Source organism: Oncorhynchus mykiss, chromosome 15, assembly GCF_013265735.2.
Source record: "Oncorhynchus mykiss isolate Arlee chromosome 15, USDA_OmykA_1.1, whole genome shotgun sequence".
In the NCBI taxonomy this organism is placed as follows: Eukaryota; Metazoa; Chordata; class Actinopteri; order Salmoniformes; family Salmonidae; genus Oncorhynchus; species Oncorhynchus mykiss.
In genome coordinates, this window is record NC_048579.1 from 26,907,363 (window position 1) to 26,930,107 (window position 22,745).

Below are 22,745 nucleotides of genomic sequence, written 5' to 3' on the forward strand. Positions count from 1 at the left end.
TAGTAACCATTCCCAAACCATCTGTGCCAATGCAATCTCTTTGTGGACAAGTCCAGACTAGCTTGAGGATCTCAACCAAACAGAGGGATGAGGAAAGAGAAGACAATAGACTATTTCCTCTGGAGTTTTGGAACAAAGGGGCTATTTTACACACACGCACACACGCACACACACACACACACACACACACACACACACACACACACGCGATATATTGCCTGAACATGTCTTTGTCCCACACCAGTTGGCTCTTTTTGCCTGACCACTGTTGCTTCAGCCTCATCCATCAACCACCACACACATCCACCACTATTCTCCCTCTCATCTTCTCCTCAGCTACCTCCTTTGCATCTCCTCCTCCTCCTCCTCCCTCTCTTTCTCATGTTACCATCTTACCTCAGCCCGCTCAATAATAGATGTTAATAAAATCCTGTTCACTCTTCTTGGCCTCTCGATCATCTCACTGGTTCATTTACTCCCAGTTCATTTCCTCTCACTGTACCACAGTGGAGAGAGCCAGGTTCTCTATCTGTGTTTGTCCTGCTTACTCATTCACTTCATCAGCCAGCCAGAGGAGCTCTGTGACAAATTACATGGCTCAATCTGCCACACCCAGCTCAACCCACTGCCGCATACAAACACACACATTAGTGGTACACACACATATCAGCAAATAGAAACAGAAACACACACAAGCCCATACCGGTGAACACGCACGCGCACACACGCAAAAACCCACCCGAAAGAAACAGCATTTACATTTTAGTAATTTAGCAGACTTATCCATAGTGACCTACAGAGCTCCTCTGCATTCATCTTAAGACAACCAACTATCAGAAAAGTGTTGGTTCATGATTTTTCATCGGGGGGGGGGGGGGGGGGGGGGATTATTTAAGATACTCTTTGAAGAGGTAGGGTTTCAGGTGATTTCGGAAGGGCAGCGACTCTGCTGTCCTAGTTTCAGTGGGAAGCTGGTTCCACCATTGGGGTGCCAGGACAGAGAAGAGCTCGGACTGGGCTGAGCGGGAGCTGCCCTCCCGTGAGGTCGGGAGGACCAAGAGACCAGCCGTGGCAGAACGGAGTGCTCGGTTTGGGATGCCATCCCACATGCTTGGGGAGCTGTTTTATTCCATTCTGTATTGTAATGTACTGCTGTTTGTATTAGGTTCATGCCTCACCGTACCGCCTTCCATGACATAAACAGCACCATACTTTACACATGCTGCGTCCACTCTCTTAGAGGCCAGCAGTTTAGTTGACCACGGCTGAGTCCCAATTGACACCGTAATCCTTACATAGTGCACTGGGACCTGGTCAAAAGTAGAGCACTGTATAGGGAATATATTGCCATTTTGGGATGCGGCCTTGGACACTTAGTCACAGTCTTCATAGGGAATCTTTAGAAGCAGGACATGGGTTATGAGTGGTGAAGGGCTCTCCCAGATATAACTGGAGGTCCATCGTAGTTGTCCTTGGTATTCACTAACCTTCAGCCCTGTGTGCAGTCACCAGTAGGCATACTCACATTTACCTTACTGTACGGAAGAGACACACGTTTCAATTCAATTCAATAGATCTTTATTGTCTGAGAAGGAAAATTCACAATGAAATGGAAGAGGGAGGGAGAAGGGGAGTTTGAGATTATGGAGAATCAATACCATTTTATTCCTCTGATTCAGAGGGGCTGGGTTAAATGCGCAATACACATTTCAGTTGAAGGCATTCTGTTGTACAACTGACTAGGTATCCCCCTTTCCCATCTGTTTTTTAGTGTGTGTGAATGCATGTGTGTGCATGTGCTTCTCAAGATTAGATGTATTTCATTGATTGATTAACTCAACCACACATACTGTAGCCTTCCACACAAGTAATCTAGACACTTCACAAAATATTGACTATTCCTCGGGCTGACAAGGAACATCATGCAACATGTTTTGATGTTACCAAACTTAAAAAGTGTTTTGCCTCCTTTAATGTTTTAGATATGCTGCTCAATAAAACATGATGATCAGCAAGTTCCCAGATGAATATTAATAAGTATGTTTATTGCAGATGAGGAGGAGCACACCAGGGCTCTGTGTGTGTGTGTGTGTGTGTGTGTGTGTGTGTGTGTGTGTGTGTGTGTGTGTGTGTGTGTGTGTGTGTGTGTGTGTGTGTGTGTGTGTGTGTGTGTGTGTGTGTGTGTGTGTGTGTGTGTGTGTGTGTGTGTGTGTGTGTGTGTGTGTGTGGAAGTGTTTAACTATTCTTCAAGAATTTGACCAACTGGGGACATTAAGTTAGCCCCCACAAGGTCAAATGCTATTTCCAGGGGGTTAAGGGTTAGCTTTAGGGTTAGGAACTAGGGTTAGGGTAAGAGCACAGGTTAGGGGTTAGGGAAAATAGGATTTAGAATGGGACTGAATTGTGTCCCCACAAGGTTAGCTGTGTGTGTGTGTGTGTGTGCGCGTGCGCGTGCGCGTGCGTGCGCACCACTTTGTTGCCAGTGGAGCAGGAGCTCATGTATTATTCAGACTTTTCTGACTGACCGGGCCAGGTTGCCAGGTTGTGTTGTGACAGGGGGGTTAGATCCTGATTGAGGGTGTGACTGAGGCCAAACCACAGCATGGCAAACAGTGTCGCTATCACAATCACACTCTATTGGCCTGTAGTACAATGCTTTAGTCTATAGCAGTAACACAGTAGCATAAGCTGTCTACTAACAGCCTCCCACCATCAACATTATAGTTATCAACTCTACTCTGCGTGGATGGAACTATAGCTAGCTATATGTCACAGAAAAACATGCAGAGTATGATTATAATGTTTGTGCGTGTTGGAGGCTTGAATACAGTAACAATGGGCTGGGGAGATCGGGGGTCAACAATGGGTCTAAATATGAGGTTACAAAACCTAGGGTGAGTTGGGCTATTTCTGAGAGAGTATATGGTCTCCCTGCCTTGCGGCCATCTCTCTTGAGAGCACTAGTCATAAATCAAACTATCCCGTCTTTGTTATCTCCCGGTTATGGGTCTGGAGTGTCTGGAATAGGCTCCTCTCTGCATTAGGGACGTGACAGGCTTGGTAAATAGAAGGCAGAGGAAAGAGGACCCTCTCATACAGTACCTAGCGAGCCGGAGAAGCTTTGATAGCGTTTGCGTCCCAAATGGCAGCCTATTCCCTATGTGGTGCATTATTTTTTGGACCAGAGCCCTGTGGGCCCTGATCAAAAGAAATCCACTATATAGGTAATAGGGTGCCATTTGGGACGCACACTAAGTTAAGATAACGTTTAAACGGCCTATGCTTCCAGGCCTTTGCATGGTATTGGATCACATAATGGACTGAAGGAAACGAGTGTATAGGGATGTGTGATGCTGAGTATTGGTATATGATGGAGTTAAGAGGGGGTACTATTCTATCAGTACAGTGTTTGAGATTGTGGATGTGTGCTGTTACCCTCATAATACTATTCTTTCTCTTAATGCTATTCTTTCTCCTTGATCATACTTATCTTCTGTGATTTATTTCTATATTTTATTTTCTCCATCTGTACATACAGTATTACAGTATATGTAGTAGTTTTCCTGGCTCTCTTCATTCGTTTGGAAAAGGGAAACTTGGTTTCCATAGTTACCAAGGCAGCACCATGGTGATACGATAACTTCAACACCTGGGTCATATGGGTAGCATTGAGAATCAGTGTGTGTGTGTGTGTGTGTGTGTGTGTACGACTGATTGTGTGGGTTGGTGGTGTGTTTCCAAAGCGTAGATAAGCCAGGCACCCCAGCTGCTTTCCTGTGTGTGGGTTGTCTGACCTAAGGTGAGGCACATCTAAAGGTGTAGCAGCTCAGTGAGACTAAGAATAAGGCTAAGAATCTGACTAATACTAAGAATAAGGACAGAATAAATAGCCTTTCGTAGTCAATAGTCGTAACTGACTTGTAGAACAGATTCAAGAGGAATGACTGTAGGTCTAACACTGTTCTGTCTGTCTTTTCAGCTCCTTTAACATCCTCTCTTTTTCTTCTCTCTCTTTCACTTTCTCCCCAACACTCCTCCATACACAGAGATTTCATCTCTACTCTTAGAAGAAGAAAAATATAGTTAAAAAGAGGGTTCTTCGGGACTCCCGAGTGGCGCAGCGGACTAAGGCCCTGCATCGCTGTGCTTGAGGCGTCACTACAGACCTGGGTTAGATCCCAGGCTGTGTCACAGCCGGCCGTGACCGGGAGACCCACGAGGTGGCACACAATTGGCCCAGCGTCGTTCTGGGTTAAGGGAGGGTTTGGCCGGTCGGTATTTCCTTGTCCCATTGCGCTCTAGCGACTCCTTGTGGCGGACCGGGCGCCTGCAAGCTGACTTTGGGCTGCCGGGTTAAGCGAGCAGTGTGTCAAGAAGCAGTGCGGCTTGGCAGGGTTGTGTTTCGGAGGATGTATGACTCTTGACATTCGCTTCTCAATTCACAAGATTGTAACTACGAATTGGATACCATGAAATTGGGGAGAAAAAGGGGTAAAAGTACACAAGAAAATGTTATTTGGCTGTTCCCACGGGAGAACCCTTTTTGATTCCAGGTTAAACCATTTTGTGGAAAGGGTTCTACCTGAAACCAAAAAGGGTTCCATCTGGAACCAAATAGGGTTATTCAAAGGGTTATACTGTGGGGACAGCCGAAGAACCCTTTCAGGTTCTAGATAGATCCTTTTTTTCTAAAAGTTTATGTTTCATTCTCTTTTGTCTCTTTCATATCAGTCCTTTCTTCCTTCCCGCTAACCACTGGGTAGCCTTTGAAAAACACACTATGAAGTATCTTATTCCTCTTCTCCAGATAATGTAGTAGTATGACATGGTTCTCCCCCAGGTAGCTTCTAATATCTAGTTGCTACATTGCCTCCCTATGGGTCCTGGCTGGTTAGAGTGAAGCTGTCAGGTTTTTGAACATATGAAAACATCATAAGCTTTTTGAATCTTTGTCTGTCATCCATCTCTCTATCTGTATCTTTCTCCCGCTGCAGACCTCTCAGATGTGGCCTAGCGTCACCTCAGAATCAACACAATAACTGCTGCGTGTTTCTGTTGTGTTGAAATAGAGACGCTTCGTCGGGATGCCTTCTTGCATTTGATGTATGTGTGGCACAATTAGAGCAAGTTTCTCGACAGACAAGAGGTGCCACTAGTCCTCAACCTGTCTGCCACACACACACACGGACGCATAGGCATGCACACAGACTCGAAGCAAACACGCATACAGACACACACGAACACACACACATTGACACAAACACACACACACTGACACAAACACACAGACACAGCATTATGAGGTTAATAAAGCAATCTAGTTAAACCAGGCGAGTGACAAACACAGTGCAGGCAGTTGATTAAGGAGTGATGAGTTTTAATGGATGCAAGACAAGGTTGTAAGGTTCCTCCCTGACTCATAAACAGCCTATTGCAGCTCCTGAGCCTCAGTGTTTGTGCCTCAATATGCTAAGCAGGGAACCTCAGGAGAAATGGTAGACAGACCTGCACACACACACACTCAGACACACACACACACACTCAGACATGCATACTTGCACGCACACACACATTCTTCTAATAATTCTCCCTCCCTCTCTCTCACACTCTCTCTCTCTTTCTGTCTTTCTCCCTCTCTCCCTCCATCTCTGTAGATGTCCTAGTGATCCTGGCTGTGCCAGTGGGCCTGGTGTCTTCTACCCAGGAGCTGTACCCCAGCCGGACCCCCCAGGACCCTGTCTCCATGGCAGCGCCCCACAGCAGCCCCCCTAACCCGCTCTCGGCCCTGGCCCCCCCAGAATGGCAGCAGGAGGGCTCCAGCAGCGGGGATTCTTGGTCCCCACAGGGAGGGGCAATGCCCACGGGCATCATCCAGCCCACCGCATCCCACAGCTCTTGGGGCTGGCATCTAAACCACAACACCAGCCTGGCACACATTATAACACCACCCAGTAGAGACAGCCTCATTCAAGCTGTAGCTACTGTCAGTCCTAACACTGTGAGCTCTGTGAGAGTTAACCAAGACCCTGGCCTTAGCTCTGCCAGCCCCAGCCCAGTCAAGCAGGCCCACTCCCCCAGCTCTAGTGCTCTCAACCCGGGCCACAGCTCCAGTTCTCTCAGTGCAGACCAGGGCCTCATGCCCAACTCGTTCAGTGTAAATAAAGCCCGTAGCCCAGATACTGTCAGTGTTAACCAGGGCAACAGCCCTCCTAGCCTTACCAGCTCTGGTGGCCCGCATAGTGAGGTGGCTCCAGACTCTGGGTCTGCCCTGGCTCCTCCAATGCCCAGCCCACTCACAGAGAGAGGGCATACTCTTGACCCGGAGCTTGGTGGTCTCCCGTCCCCCACACACACGCATGCCCCCCTGGTGGGGAATGACGAGGAGGCCACAGACCCCAGTCAGCAGGACTTCACCAGTGAGCTGCAGCCTTCCTCCCTCTCCTCCTCCTCCTCTTCCTCAGTGGATGCTGCTCTAGATCAGACCCTCAGGGAGCATGTTGAAGCCACGCCCGAGCTCTCCCAACCCCACGCCATCACCCTACGGGGGGTGCACCCATTGGTCAACGAAAGGCCCACCAGGGAGCTCAAAACAGAGGGGCCTGCCTCTCCAAAAGAGAGCCCACCAGACAAGCCCCCCTCCCCCTCCCCGGCCCCCACCTCTCCATCTCCCCCCTCCCTGACCCATGCCAGTCTGGCCCCAAAGTCCAGCCCTGTCTCCACCAATGGTACCACAACCAATGACACCGCAGCCCAGGAGACAGGCAGCGGCAGGGCCCCCCCTCCCCCCCCTCAGGGTACAACAACAGACGATGCCCCCCTTGGCCCACAAAGCCCACTTGGCAATGCCACTTTTCATAACGGCAGTGTGGAGGGCAGCCCTAGCAAGAACCCCTCCTACCAGTGGAACAGCTCGTCCCCTACGGAGCCGCCCTCCACGGCCAGTGGGAACTTTCTGAACCGCCTGGTCCCCGCCACCACCAGGGACCCCTGGGGTCCAGGCAACGGCTCTGGCCCTGCTATGGACTCGCCGCTGTCCCGCGCCACCATCTGCCTGAGCAAGATGGACATCATGTGGATCGTGTTGGCTATCAGTGTGCCTGTGACCTCATGCTGTGAGTATCAAATAGCAACCTGAGGAAGGCTCTGGTGACAAGAGGTTAGAGAAATTGTGTTTGTGTCAGTGGGAGGCTAACCAACACTTGTTGGCGGGTGAGACCACTTTCATACTGACCACCGTATCCACTGAAACACTGTGATACATAATGAAAGACCCTGGATTGATGTATTAGAGGTTATATCATTTTAGAGTATTACTGACTTTGCCCTTCTCCCCCTCTCTCCCTCCCCCTCCAGCTGTCCTGCTGACTGTGTGCTGTATGAGGAGGAAGAAGAAGTCTTCAAGCCAGGAGAACAACCTGAGCTACTGGAACAATGCCATCACCATGGACTACTTCAACAGGCACGCGGTGGAGCTGCCTCGGGAGATCACGTCCCTAGACAACGCTGAGGTACACCTATTCCTGATGTCACTGACAACCTTGTTATAAAGCCCAAAGAGGAATTCCTGTAGGAAATTAGAAATGTTTCACTTCAGTGGAAGGGCCTGTATGTAAGTTACAGCCCCCCAATCTGGCACCAAATTGCTCTACGGGGGATGTATTATATAGAGTGAAAGGGCCGATATGTACGGTTGTTGTGAAGCCTGGACTCAGCATGGTATAATGGACATTTGGTCAAATTGACATAATCTGTGTGATGGCATAGACTGGAGTTTAGAAATAAGCTATTTTCTGAATATACAGCCTATGTTTGTACAGGCATTACAAATGTGGGCTCCTCCAATCCTCCAAGTTAGGCTCCTCAACTAAATGTTCTTCAGAATTCACTAATGATACAAAACATGTAAATAAGTGAGCAGTGTTGTTGCCAAGTAGCTAGAGTACTTTAGCAGATGTGAGGTCAACATGTTGGTTACAGTGGACTATATATGTGGACTATAGTGCCCTCTGCTGTAAAATTACAGCCAAAACTTAAACGAATCATTTTGGGGTAATTTTAAACCGTCAGATTATCCTTTGTATAGTTCAGGGATGGGCAAAACACTGTATGTGTGGGTATAGATGTGGGTAGCAGACGCGCAAGCCACTGCAGCCCCTCTTGATGATTACACATTTTTTTCTGACCCCCATCAAAGTTGCTTATCCCTGGTGTCGTCTATCGCATTTCAATTCACTCTACGGACATATTTTTGTTGCTATGAAATCAGCACGTCTCATCGGCTCTCCACATAATTTCTCATCTGCATACTGACCACACCTCTATTTCTGATTTGTCCTCTCTTTTTGCTCACTCCATCGCTCACTCTCTGCCAATGCCTCCTCCCGTGGTGCAGGAGGGGAATGCCGAGGTTGGAACATGTTTAGGGTGTTTGTGGTGACACACAGGTGTTGTCTTGCGTCCCTATTTTATTCCTCCCACTGTAGCGCTGCCTCGTCCCTCCCTCCCTCCCTCCCTCACTCCGTCCATCTTTGTCTTTCCTTATAATTCCCCTAAAGTGCCTCTAGCTTTGCTGATGCTGTTACAATAGAGATGAACCGTGAATTGATTTATCTATATGGCTGTTACGGTCAATATCTATTTTTGCCAAATAGCCTTTTTCCAGTGCAACCTAGTGTATCTTCCATACAATAGTTCAAGTACTATATACAGTGACGTGTTAATGTTAGGGTTAGGGGTATTGCCAGCCAGAATGTACCTCTTCCCGTCCCCTCTCTTTCTGTAAGGCTCGTTCTTCTGAATCACTCTGTTTTTTTCTGCTTTTTCTCCCCCACCCCCTGTTGTCTTTTTAGCTGAGTCACTGCCACGATTTCTCTCTCTCCCTCTCCCTCTACTAACTCTCCTCTGTCTCTCTCCCACTCCTCCCTCTTCCACTCTTCCCTCCCTCTGCTGTGTTGCTGTGTTCTGCTGAGTCTCCCCTTCCCTTCTTTACTTATTTTCTCTGTTGTGTAGCCTGTTCAACTCCCCTCCCTCTTTCCCTCTATTTTTGTCTCTCTGTGTTCTTTCTGCTAGCTTAATCAGTCAGCCATCTTTTGTCCTCACCTTTCTACTACATACGATTCAGACCCCAAGCACAGAGAAATGTTTGTGTCTCCTAAGTCGCAAAACACTCTGTCCTGAATCTCACTAGCCTTTGTGTGTTGTGTGTTTCGTATGTGCGTGCGTGCATGTGTGCGTGCATGTCTGTGTGTTTCAGGAGCAGGAGACGTGCCTACCTCCTAATGGAGACTACAGCGACAGCGGGGTGGTGCTGGTTAACCCTTTCTGCCAGGAGACCCTGTTCATCAACAGAGAGAAGGCCTGTGACATCTAGAGCAGACAGATGCTGGTCTGGTGGCCATGTCCTGATACCACCGGTACAAGACTGTCAAAAATAAAAGTCTGACTTTCAAAATAAATGTCCCCCGCCCTTTTCTCCCTGTCGTTGTCATTTTTATACATGTGGTTAACTTCAGAGACACCCACTTTATACTGTATATTATGAATACATAAACGAGACGAAGAGAAGAGCTAAAAACAGACACTATTTACTATGAGGGTTTGCCTGCATATTTTTCTGATGTACATTTTCTACAAAAGCTTAATTGTGATAATGGTTTTTATGTCTTTATAATCTACGGAGTATGTGTGATTTGCCTTTTGTTACAGTGGCTTGATGGTGAGAGCATTGTGGACGTGGCCACTTGAATTCTGCTTTAGAGAAAATATATTATGTAAGAACGTTATGTTTCATTTTCTTAAAAATCAAACCCAAAATACTTACTGAAAAGCCTGTTGAACTTGAATTCTGTACCTACGTACTTGAGGGGATATGGAGGTTTAGGGCAAGGTTTGTGAGGCCAGGTTTTAGTAGAGAGTGCCCAAAGGGTATAGGGTTGTATCTGAATAGACCAAATGGACTTTCCCCCTCACGTGTCACCAGCCTCTCTGTTGAGGGACCACGTACATGTCTTAACTCCCTTTGTCAAGCTGTCTGTCTGTCTGTCTGTCTGTCTGTCTGTCTGTCTGTATGGATTTGTGTTATGGAGTGAGTTCTGGTTTTGGCAGTCAATGATGTTTGTTTAACGTTAGCCCTCTCTAACCCTAAATATTTTGAGACCAAACATATCATAATCTCCCTCCATAAGTACAGTATTTGTCCATGAGAGTAAATTGTGTTTATTACTGTAATGTACAGATACTGAATGATATTTGATTTAATTTCTGGATGTAAAAATAAAAAATGCCGTAGAAATCATGACCAATGAAAATACTGAGATAATATTTTATCCTGAATATTTACTGTGAGCACATACAGTGGCAGAGTTTAATCAAACATACATATTTTGTTTCATTATCAAATCGATTTGTGTATCATGCTTTACTTTTGCTTTGTCACATGTTTGTAGTTGCTAAATGCTGCCTTTTGTTACTGCCTCTGCTTGTCACATTGTGAAACGCTTATCTGTTCAATCATACTACTCAGTGTTTGAAAATTTTGTTGAATTAGTGTTTTGTTGAATATGTTATCAATCTACTGGATGTGCACTGAGTATACCGAACATTAGGGACACCTTCCTAATATTAAGGTGCACCCCTTTCCCCTCAGAAGACACTCAATACATCAGGACATGGACTCTACAAGGTGTCGAAAGCGTTCCACAGGGATGCTGGCCAATGTTGACTCCAATGCTTCCCACAGTTGTGTCAAGTTGGCTGGATGTCGTCTGGTTGGTGAACCATTCTTGATACACACAGGAAACTGTTGAGTGTGGAAAAACCAGCAGTGTTGCAGTTCTTGATACAAACTGGTACGCCTGGCCCCTACTACCAAACCTTGTTCAAAGGCACCTACATTTTTGTCCTGCCCATTCACCCACTGAATGGCACACATACGCAATCCATGTCTCAATTGTCTCAAGGCTTAAAAATCATGATTTAACCTGTTTCCTCCCCTTCATTTACATTGATTGAAGTGGATTTAACAAGTGACATCAGTAAGGGATCATAGCTTTCACCTGGATACACCTGGCCAGTCTATGTTATGGAAAGAGCAGGAGTTCATAATGTTTTGTATACTCAGTGTTGCTGCAATGGGCACGAGGTGCCATACCAGAGAATGGGTATTTTGCTAAATGTAGAATGGAGAGGAGGGGCAGTATCTTGTGTCCAGCGTCATGTATTTTTTGTATCGTAACATACACTGTCATTTTTACTGCTGAGCAATAAAAGAGAAAAGCTTTGAACATTCTCTGTGTCTTACTGACTATTCATCTATTTGACTTCTTCCACTCATTCATGAAGACTGTTTTAGTTGCATATTAACTGCATAGTATATGCATAGGACTCCTGAGATATTGTGCCACTGCCAATTGGTATTTTATATGATCAACCTTCTACGCTACACAAGGCTATCTTAATTTGAATTGTCCATTAACTAAAAAAAGAGAGAAGAATCATTACCACTTGCTGCAGACAGATGTACAATAAACCTCTGGGACAAAGCAATGTCAGTGCCTTGCTGACCCCAGCTAAACCATTGACTAGAATGTTCTCTGTTCATCTCTGCTGGATCTGGCTAGTGGCCATTCTATACATGGCCTCACTGTCATTGGATAAAGCCTACACTTTGCTAATGCTTAACTAGAGAGCTTCACTACTTGGGGTGCATTGACGACCTACCACTTTCTCCTATCACTAATAAATACGCTAATATTCAATGTCATTTGTTGTCATTGTTTGACTATAATGTAAGAGGTTTCAACTACCCTAGGATGGGACCATGTAGGCCCTTTACACAAAATATACTGGTGGGCCTGGATGTGTGTTGGGTCATTGTTCTGCCCAATAGTCATAGTAGGCCTAATAGAGGAAATCTGCTCGATGGACAGCCCAGTCCCATGCTAAGCTCATAGTTTCACACGGTGGCATCATGCCTGTAGAAAGCACACAATATATAAAGTGAAGACTATCATTGAATGGAGAGCAGGAATAAGTATGTTTTCATCGAAGGTCGCATCCAGGCTCCCACAATACTTCTAATCTTGATGTGATTGACCTGACTGAAACATGGCTTAAGCCTGATGAATTTGCTGTGTTAAATGAGGCCTCACCTCCTGGTTACACTTGTGACCATATTGTTTACAGGCCTCCTGGGCCATATACAGCGTTCCTCATTGAGTTCCCTGAATTCCTATCAGACCTTGCAGTCATAGCAGATAATATTCTAATTTTTGGTGACTTTAATATTCACATGGAAAAGTCCACATACCCAATCCAAAAGGCTTTCGGAACCATCATCGACTCAGTGGATTTTGTCCAACATGTCTCTGGACCTACTCACTGTCACAGTCATACTCTGGACCTAGTTTTATCCCATGGAATAAATGTTGTGGATCTTAATGTTTTTCCTCATCATCCTGGACTATCGGACCACCATTTTATTACGTTTGCAATTGCAACAAATAATCTGCTCAGACCCCAACCAAGGAGCATCAAAAGTCGTGCAATAAATTCACAGACAACACAAAGATTCCTTGATGCCCTTCCAGACTCCCTCTGCCTACCCAAGGACGTCAGAGGACAAAAATCAGTTAACCACCTAACTGAGGAACTCAATTTAACCTTGCGCAATACCCTAGATGCAGTTGCACCCCTAAAAACTAAAAACATTTCTCATAAGAAACTAGCTCCCTGGTATGCAGAAAATACCCGAGCTCTGAAGCAAGCTTCCAGAAAATTGGAACGGAAATGGCACCACACCAAACTGGAAGTCTTCCGACTACCTTGAAAAAACAGTACCGTGCAGTATCAAAGAGCCCTTACTGCTGCTCGATCATCCTATTTTTCCAACTTAATTGAGGAAAATAAGAACAATCCGAAATGTATTTTTAATACTGTCACAAAGCTAACTAAAAAGCAGCATTCCCCAAGTGAGGATGGCTTTCATTTCAGCAGTAATAAATTCATGAACTTCTTTGAGGAAAAGATCATGATTATTAGAAAGCAAATTACGGACTCCTCTTTAAATCTGCGTATTCCTTCAAAGCTCAGTTGTCCTGAGTCTGGACAACTCTGCCAGGACCTAGGATCAAGAGAGACACTCAAGTGTTTTAGTACTATATCTCTTGACACAATGATTAAAATAATCATGGCCTCTAAACCTTCAAGCTGCATACTGGACCCTATTCCAAGTAAACTACTGAAAGAGCTGCTTCCTGTGCTTGGCCCTCCTATGTTGAACATAATAAATGGCTCTCTATCCACCGGATGTGTACCAAACTCACTAAAAGTGGCAGTAATAAAGCCTCTCTTGAAAAAGCCAAACCTTGACCCAAAAAATATAAAAAACTACCAGATCAAATCTTCCATTCCTCTCAAAATGTTTAGAAAAGGCAACTCACTGCCTTCCTGAAGACAAACAATGTATATGAAATGCTTCAGTCTGGTTTTAGACCCCATCATAGCACTGAGACTGCACTTGTGAAGGTGGTAAATGAACTTTTAATGGCATTAGACAGAGGCTCTGCATCTGTCCTCGTGCTCCTAGACCTTAGTGCTGCTTTTGATACCATCGATCACCACATTCTTTTGGAGAGATTGGAAACCCAAATTGGTCTACACGGACAAGTTCTGGCCTGGTTTAGATCTTATCTGTCGGAAAGATATCCGTCTGTGAATGGTTTGTCCTCTGTGTTCCTCAAGGTTCCGTTTTAAGACCACTATTGTTTTCACTATATATATTTACCTCCTGGGGATGTCATTCGAAAACATAATGTTAACTTTCACTGCTATGCGGATGACACACAGCTGTCCATTTCAATGAAACATGGTGAAGCCCCAAAATTGCCCTTCCGAGAAGCCTGTGTTTCAGACATAAGGAAGTGGATGGTTGCAAACTGTAACGGTTTTCTTGGTGAGAAGGAGAGTCGGACCAAAATGCGGCGTGTCTATTGCAATCCATGTTTAATGAATTAACACACTAAACACAAACACTACCAAAACAATAAACTTAACAAAACCCGAAACAGCCTATACTTGTGTATCCTAACACAGAACAATGACATCAGGACACTAAGGACAATCACCCACGACAAACTCAAAGAATATGGCTGCCTAAATATGGTTCCCAATCAGAGACAACGATAAACACCTGCCTCTGATTGAGAACCACTTCAGACAGCCATAGACTTAGCTAGAACACCCCACTAGCTACAATCCCCACACATACACACCACATACAAAAACCCATGCCACACCCTGGCCTGACCAAATAAATAAAGATAAACACAAAATACTTTGACCAGGGTGTGACACAAACTTTCTACTTTTAAACTCGGACAAAACAGAGATGCTGGTTCTAGGTCCCAAGAAACAAAGAGATCTTCTGTTGAATCTGACAATTAATCTTAATGGTTATACAGTCGTCTCAAATAAAACTGTGAAGGACCTCGGCGTTACTCTGGACCCTGATCTCTCTTTTGACTAACATATCAAGACTGTTTCAAGGACAGCTTTTTTCCATCTACGTAACATTGCAAAAATCAGAAACTTTCTGTCCAAAAATGATGCAGAAAAATGTATCCATGCTTTTGTTGCTTCTAGGTTAGACTACTGCAATGCTCTACTTTCCGGCTACCCGGATAAAGCACTAAATAAACTTCAGCTAGTGCTAAATATGGCTGCTAGAATCCTGACTAGAACCAAGAAATTTGATCATATTACTCCAGTGCTAGCCTCCCTGCACTGGCTTCCTTTCAAGGCAAGGGCTGATTTCAAGATTTTACTGCTAACCTACCATTACATGGGCTTGCTCCTCCCTATCTCTCTGATTTGGTCCTGCTGTACATACCTACACATATGCTACGGTCACAAGACGCAGGCCTCCTAATTGTCCCTAGAATATCTAAGCAAACAGCTGGAGGCAGGGCTTTCTCCTATAGAGCTCCATTTTTATTGAATGGTCTGCCTACCCGTGTGAGAGACGCAAACTCGGTCTCAAGCTTCAAGTCTTTACTGAAGACTCATCTCTTCAGTGGGTCATATGATTGAGTGTAGTCTGGCCCAGGAGTGTGAAGGTGAACGGAAAGGCTCTGGAGCAACGAACCCCCTTACTGTCTCTGCCTGGCCGGTTCCCCTCTTTCCACTGTGATTCTCTGCTTCTAACCCTATTACAGGGGCTGAGTCACTGGCTTACTGGTGCTCTTTCATGCCGTCCCCAGGAGTGGTGCGTCACTTGAGTGGGTTGAGTCACTGATGTGATCTTCCTGTCTGGGTTGGCGCCCCCCCTTGGGTTGTGCCATGGCAGAGATCTTTGTGGGCTATACTCGGCCTTGTCTCAGGATGGTAAGTTAGTGGTTGAAGATATCACTCTAGTGGTGTGGGGGCTGTGCTTTGGCAAAGTGGATGGGGTTATATCCTTCCTGTTTGCCCCTGTCCGGGGGTATCATCGGATGGGGCCACAGTGTCTCCTGACCCCTCCTGTCTCAGCCTCCAGTATTTATGCTGCAGTAGTTTATGTGTCTGGGGGCTAGGGTCAGTTTGTTATATCTGGAGTATTTCTCCTGTCTTATCCGGTGTCCTGTGTGAATTTAAGTATGCTCTCTCTAATTCTCTCTTTCTTTCTCTCTCTCGGAGGACCTGAGCCCTAGGACCATGTCTCAGGACTACCTGGCATGATGACTCCTTGCTGTCCCCAGTCCACCTGGCCGTGCTGCTGCTCCAGTTTCAACTGTTCTGCCTGCGGCTATGGAATCCTGACCTGTTCACCGGACGTGCTACCTGTCCCAGACCTGCTGTTTTCAACTCTCTAGAGACAGCAGGAGTGGTAGAGATACTCTTAATGATCGGCTATGAAAAACCAACTGACATTTACTCCTGAGGTGCTGACTTGCTGCACCCTCGACAACTACTGTGATTATTATTATTTGACCATGCTGGCCATTTATGAACATTTGAACATCTTGGCCATGTTCTGTTATAATCTCAGAAGAGGACTGGCCACCCCTCATAGCCTGGTTCCTCTCTAGATTTCTTTCTAGGGTTTGGCCTTTCTAGGGAGTTTTTCCTAGCCAACGTGCTTCCAACACCTGCATTGCTTGCTGTTTGGGGTTTTAGGCTGGGTTTCTGTACAGCACTTTGAGATATCAGCTGATGTACGAAGGGCTATATAAAAAAAATATTTGAAATTTGATTCTACTATAACGACTTGGAATGCCGGCTTTGAGAAAACAAGAAAACTCATTAATAAAATAAAGATTTGTTTAAGTGCTGCTCTCTGGTTCCATGATCAACTGGTCAATGATCAATACAATCAATTGATCAGTGAGGACCACACTACTAACAGTAAACCTCATGGTGTGGTATCAGATTACTACCAGGCTACTGTGATAGGGCGATAAAAAAGACATGCAATTTCATTGGTTAAAGTGGTTTTTATTTGCAGTTAATTGGTTCTTCAGCATGTCCATTGTGTTTCTGTTCATGTTCATCCGGGGCATCCTGGAAAGTATGTATTGGCTGTACATCCGGTTTGCCTGTCAAATAGCAGTGAGCGAGCGCAGCCCCCAAAGATTGGTAATGTGGCACATTGAAAGACAGGCGGTCAGACAGTAGCTACATTTTCTTTTTTACGCTAGAAGGGAAATTGTTTGATTGCTCTGGTCGAATAACAATTTAATCCCTCCCCTTCAACTGAATTATAGAGACGTTGTGAAATTTACGATTGTCCTTGCATAGCGTTTGTTTCTGAAAGAAGATGGCGGATGTAGAGACTTGTGGTGCTGCTCCGGAGAAGAGCCTGGATGATTTCTTTGCCAAGAGGGATAAAAAGAAGAAGAAAGAAAAGGGAGGTAAGGGAAAAGAAGCGCCAGTTGGGCCCACACCAATTGTCTTGAAAAAGAACAAGAAGGAAAAGGAGAAGTCGGGCACGAAAAACGAAAATCAAGATGCGCAGCCGGAGAAGGTAACGTTAGCTAGCGCCGCGCTAGTACTAGTTAGCCAGCAAGCTACTTGCTACTACTAGCCAAGTCAATATGTTTGCTAGCTAGTTTGCCTGATAACGATGATGACTCATGCCATGACTGTTTGGTAATACACAATGGCTGGCTAGTTATTACACCGGCCTCACACATGATTTATGGAGAGAAATATGTACGTTTTAGTTAGCTAACTAGCCAATTGGTTAGCTACTTAAAAGACCAATCCAATAATTGAGTTCGCTAACTTAGCTAGACTGCAAACTCACGATGTATTCCAGACGGTGAGCAGACATTTCTCGATGACTTTAGGCCGCGCCAGTGTCGGCTTTCTCGATTGATCAACGATAGCTAACTGGCAAACAGTGTGGTTAGAATGTTTTCGACAGGTGAAAACTGGCACACATTGGATTATATGACTGGCGTAACATTAGTTAGCCAGCAACATGGCTCGTGAAGAATTTGAATATTATTGGAAAATATTGCCAGCGTTGTAGTAACATGCGTCATGACGAATGCAAATATAACTAGCTTACTAACTAGCTAATTAATTTTGACATCTGTCAAATTGGAAGACGAGTAAAGTTAACGTACTAGCTATATGGCCTCATTCGCTAGATGCTTAGGCCTGCAATATTCGTCTGAGGGTTCAGGTGGTTGGGCCTGGAAAATGGGGACTGGACTACAGCTGTTAAACTTAGAACCTTTCTTTGTGCAGACAAAAGCACAAAGAGCAGAACCTACTGGCGATAACGTTACCAGTAGCTAGCATTTTATGCAGGTAACATGGTTCTGAGGTTGACACGTTCCAAGGATGTTGTAATAACGTTTTGAGTCTGCCAAATTAGGGCGTGGCCAGTATCTAGATCCAAGTTTCTATTTTATTTGTACCCTTGACAAACGTTCCTTTTCATGGCCAAGTTTGCATGATCAATTGAGATTGATATGACACATGTATGAGTCCTTGGGGTGCGTTGGCAAATTCACTCTGGCCATCTACTCCAATTTCCAAGCACTCTTGTCAGAGTGTGCCAGAGCGCATAATAACTGATGAATTTAAGAATGCACAACACCCGTTGAATATGGCCAGTGTCCGCAAAAAAGCGTAATTAAATTGTTGCCAGCAGCACAGTTAGTCACCAACGCTCTGAATAATGTGAAAACAGCCTAACCAGCTCTGCAAGGGCTTGTAAAATAGTCTGTGAGGTGTTCTCATTTGTTTGGAAGTAGCTAGCCAACGTTAACCATTTGGCTTGGGTGCTTGACTGCTGTTGTGAGGTCTGAACACTCTGCTCAAACCTACTCCTCAGCCAGAGTGTCCAGTGTACGCTCTGGAGCGAAACGTTGTGAATTTACAAACAATCTGACCACGCTCTGAATGTATGAACGCCCAGGGCGCACTCTGGCACTCAAGATTGAATTTACGAACACACCCTTGGATTGCTAAACCATCAGTCAGTGGGTTGTGTAACTGATGAGCGTTGCTCTGTCTGCAGGAGGATGAGGAGTGGAAGGAGTTTGAGGCGAAGGAGGTGGACTACAGCGGACTCAGGCTGCAGGCTCTCCAGATAAGGTAAGGCTGAATGGGAGGGGGGGGGTGGTGTGTTGCATTCATTCAGTGGGCTGAAAACAGTAGGCACTACCCTAATGACATGTTAAACGTTTGTACTAGTTGCACGTTTTTGTTGACTGTTTTCTCTGGTGGTTGTGGCAGTGATGAGAAGGAGGAAGAGGAGTATGAGGAGGAGGTCGGTGAAGATGGCGAGATCATCCTGGTCAGTGGAGACAAAATGTCTGGGCCTTGGAACAAGTCCGGTGCCCCGCCACCTGCCGCTGCCTCTGTTGGTGGGTATATCTCACTGTGTATTAATTCCACACCCTTAATTGTAGTATTGAAGTGTTACTCCCATACAGACACTGTAGTTTTGACAATTCATGTGGACTACTAATGAGCCTTGCCCCCGTTTTCACTGACTGGTTCTCTTCTCTGCTCTCGTCTCTACAGAGGTGGAAGAGGTGCCTGAGTCAAAGCCTTCTGGGGTGTACCGCCCCCCAGGGGCCCGACTGACCACCACCAAGCGTGGCCCCAACCAGGGGCCCCCTGAGATCTTCAGCGACACACAGTTCCCCTCACTCGGGGCCGGCTCCAAGCATGTTGAGACACGCAGGTCAGTGCACCTCTAAATATCACTCATCTTACACGCATGCATAGGTGGGCACACATAGTGTAGAAGTGTCTTTGTTTGTTTAATTAATATATCCAATGCTCGGGTTTCAGAGACAGGGAGATGGAGAAGACCTTTGAGGTGGTGAAGCACAAGAACCGTGGCCGAGAGGAAGGCGGCAGTGGGGCTTCCCTGCAGCAGTTGGAGCTCGGTAACCAGTACGCCATCTTGGGGGACAAGTAGCACACCCCAACCCCCCCCCTCCCCTCCCCCGCCCATCCAGCGTGGTCTTGCCCAGCCGCCAGAGGGAGCTGAACTACAGCTGTGTGTACCTAACTACAGCGCAGTCCTGACAACGAATGCTGGCGCTGCTGCCACCACCACACTGGACCTTCTCTCCCTCACACCACCGTACAATACATACATTATACATACAAACACACTCTCATACACCTCACACAGTGAACCATATAAACTGACACACTTTACATCTACATGCATTATATACAGTACATTCACAAAGCACCTGGTTGGCAAAACTGAAGGACTACATCCAAAAGTGCTGTGGCAAGTGATTAACTGAAACAAAAAAATATAAAATCTATATGATACACCCATATGAATGACACTGCAGCATCAACAACAGCAAACGACAACGTACGGTTGTCTTTTGTGGATTGTTTTCAGAGCAGCAGTTGTGTGGTACAACTTCTCTCTGGACTTCAACTTGCTTTGATTATAAAGCCACAGAGGATCGAAGAAAACGAAAAAAATTGTGCGAGATGAATTTACGAACTGTTGCGAATAGATCTATTTTTTTGCGAGATCGTTATAACCCAAACTGCACATGGTTGGTTGGTGTGTTTGAGTTATGGTTTGGGCACGTGAGGGGAGACTACCTCAGTCACAGCTGTGGTGACCATGTTGAGCGGGCTTTGGCTCTTGGTGGTGAGTGGGGCAAACACCAGGCCTGCAGACGAGAAGACCACCAGGCTCTTTCACTTAGAAACTTGAAGATTTTGTTTTCCTCAAGAATGGGACTCCTGCAAAGATCTGTGGACACAGGAGAGAAGTTATGGTCCTCATTTAGAATGACTATTTAAAAGTGGCCTTACTGTAAAGAGCGAGAGAGGGAAACTGCTTCGTTCTCTAGAGAGAAACTTGCTCGTTGTCTCATGGTATGTTGCCAGCCTCCTGGATCTCGCAACTTAAAGATAAACCAACCTCCTTTCCTCTTCAAGAATGTAGTGCTGAGTTGTAGTTTGTCAGAATATTATACTGACTAAATGTCCTTCATATCCACTGTTTGACTTGCGCGCCCCATCTCTTTTAAAATTTGATTGTTAACATTGGCAAACCGTTATTAAAGCTCCTCCTTTCTAATCTGAAGTCATTCCTTTGGTAGATGTTTGGACTTTTTACAGGATTCTGAGGATTCGGCCCTTTTTATTTTTACTTTTGAGGGTTTTGTTTCCACCAGTGTTCGTGAACTTACGTCATTGTGTAGAGGTGGGATATGAAAAATAGACTGACATATTGTTAAGGTGCAAAGAGATACTAGCTACAGCGTCCCAAAAATGACCCTTCTGTACCCAATGCCTGTAATTGACCACAGTAAGTATGGCCTGTCATACTGCTGTCCATTTTTGAGTACATATGTTTGCTTTCGCCTATATTCATTGAATTGCTTCAGTGCAAGACATTCAAGTTTACCCTATTCTGCAGAATGGAACTCAACCCCCTTTCTCCATCCTCCCCATAGTTAGTTGCCCTCAAAGCTCCTTCTCCAAATATGAGGTGTATTGTTTCTGTACTTATTGAACTCTTTAGAGCAGATCGATGACATGTATCCCTGGTCCTGGAGAGCTTCAGTCAGTGCCTGCTATCTTTCCGCTTGGGCTCCAAACCACCTGACCACTGTCTCCTCTCATGAACCGATGCGGTAAAATAGAAAGGTCAGGTGGTTTAGATTTAGAATGACCATGTTTGCATTTCCTTAGGTTGAACAGAGGGTTAGAACGAAGAATTGCTGGAGTTGTGTTCAGATATTTCTGTTGAAGTCATTTGAAATGTAATGGAACTTAAAATTTGCAAATGGATGGCCAGAGTTGTGGAGGGCACTGTAGCACACAAAGCATCCTGTGGACCCCTGCCTAAACGTTGTGGGTGGAAGTAGCGAACATTTCTACTGAGAACTGTTTTCAAAGACTAGTTTAACACAAAATAAACAGTGATCTTTGTGATGGGTGTCTTTGTCTGAGTTCTTAACTTAAGTGACTGTTTATTTCATGGGTAGGCTAGATGTTCACATGGCCATACTGAGAAACTATTCTGCATTATAATTAGCAACAGGTAAGTATTACATTTCAGTAGGCACAATAATGCACTGATAAATGATCTTTCAGAGCACCATCTGGGGTTGAGCCTTAAATGTAATTGCAGTTTAAAAGCTGATAAGTGCACACGACTTTAGCTACAGTTGTATCTAAAGTGGTGTTTTGAGATCTTTAATTATCTTAAGTAATTTAATGTTTTTGAGGGTTCACCTCACCAGCTGTGATTTGTTACCTGAATTGGTATGTAACGTCGCAGGTTAAGGTTGGAAAGCTGTGCTCTTATCTAGCCACAACTGTACCGAGCCAAAGACTGCGACAGGTGTAATGGATAAGTAAATCTCTGGCTGTGTCAAAGTTTACATCAGATGCAAATGCTTACCTAACGTGGAAAACCCCGCTGTGGCTCCCCCAATGGGCACGTTCGAGTGGTAAACAGAAAGTCAAGGAGTGAAGTTGGGGGAGACACAGAAGCACCAGTGAATGCTGGTGGGAGGAGCTACTGTAATGTCTGGAATGGAATAAATGAAAAGGTATCAAACATGAAACCACGTTTGACTCTGTACCATTAATTCCATTCCAGCCAGTACAATGAGCTTGTCCTCCCACCAGCCTCAATGACAAGGATCAGACTACATGTACATGAGTTAACATTACCTTGTAAACACCATGCCAAGCAGTCAAATGCACCTGACATTGACCCCACGACTGGTGTCTGGGTTTCTTGCTCATTAAGGTTCTGTTTCTCGGACACAGATAATACCTCTAAAATTGCAAGCTTAGAAATCCCCTACAATAACCCATATGTAGCTAACAATATGTATTACATTTTACTCATACTTAATAAACAGTCAACAAATGACTTGTTGCGGATAAAAAAATCAGTGCGTGATGACGTACTGTACACAAAATACAAATCTAAAGTTCAATGTGTTTCCATCACATTTTCAACTGTACCGATAGTTCTCAAAAAAATAAATAGCAAATGTGTCTACTCTGGTCTTGGCACGTTCACTAGCCAACAGCTCGCAGCTACAGCGCGAGTAGGCTGTATGGTAGGCTAGTCTACATCAGCCTTTCTTAAAGTATGGGTTGGGTCGCGACGTGTCAGAGTTAAATTGTATAATTATTTCATTAATTACTGGAATTGATTTGGCCAAGTGCATCTGCGCTCTCTGCTGTTTGCCAGCTGAGCGAGTGTGAGAGGGAGATGCGTTTCATGACAATTGATGTGC

The 22,745-nt window shown here is 45.2% G+C and overlaps 2 protein-coding genes across 5 annotated transcripts in view; both read left to right on the top strand.

The window, feature by feature from the left end:
* Positions 1 to 11,286, top strand: part of LOC110489896 (transmembrane protein 108) — a 58,530-nt gene extending 47,244 nt beyond the window's left edge. For 3 of the 4 annotated variants that reach the window (XM_021562862.2, XM_021562864.2, XM_021562863.2), the window contains exons 3-5: positions 5,655 to 7,112; positions 7,354 to 7,508; positions 9,254 to 11,286. In XM_021562862.2, coding sequence (XP_021418537.2) covers positions 5,655 to 7,112; positions 7,354 to 7,508; positions 9,254 to 9,370 — 1,730 coding nt within the window. In that variant the 3' untranslated portion in view covers positions 9,371 to 11,286. The remainder of the gene's footprint in view (positions 1 to 5,654; positions 7,113 to 7,353; positions 7,509 to 9,253) is intronic. The other variant, XM_036944153.1, reaches the window with a different exon arrangement.
* Positions 11,287 to 16,531: 5,245 nt separating this feature from the next.
* On the top strand, positions 16,532 to 21,420 carry LOC110489897 (protein CDV3 homolog). Its single transcript, XM_021562865.2, has 5 exons — positions 16,532 to 16,999; positions 18,509 to 18,585; positions 18,727 to 18,857; positions 19,018 to 19,180; positions 19,291 to 21,420. The coding sequence occupies exons 1-5, from the start codon at positions 16,793 to 16,795 to the stop codon at positions 19,418 to 19,420; spliced, it is 708 nt and encodes a 235-aa protein (XP_021418540.1). The 5' UTR covers positions 16,532 to 16,792; the 3' UTR covers positions 19,421 to 21,420.
* The last annotated feature ends 1,325 nt before the right edge of the window (positions 21,421 to 22,745 follow it).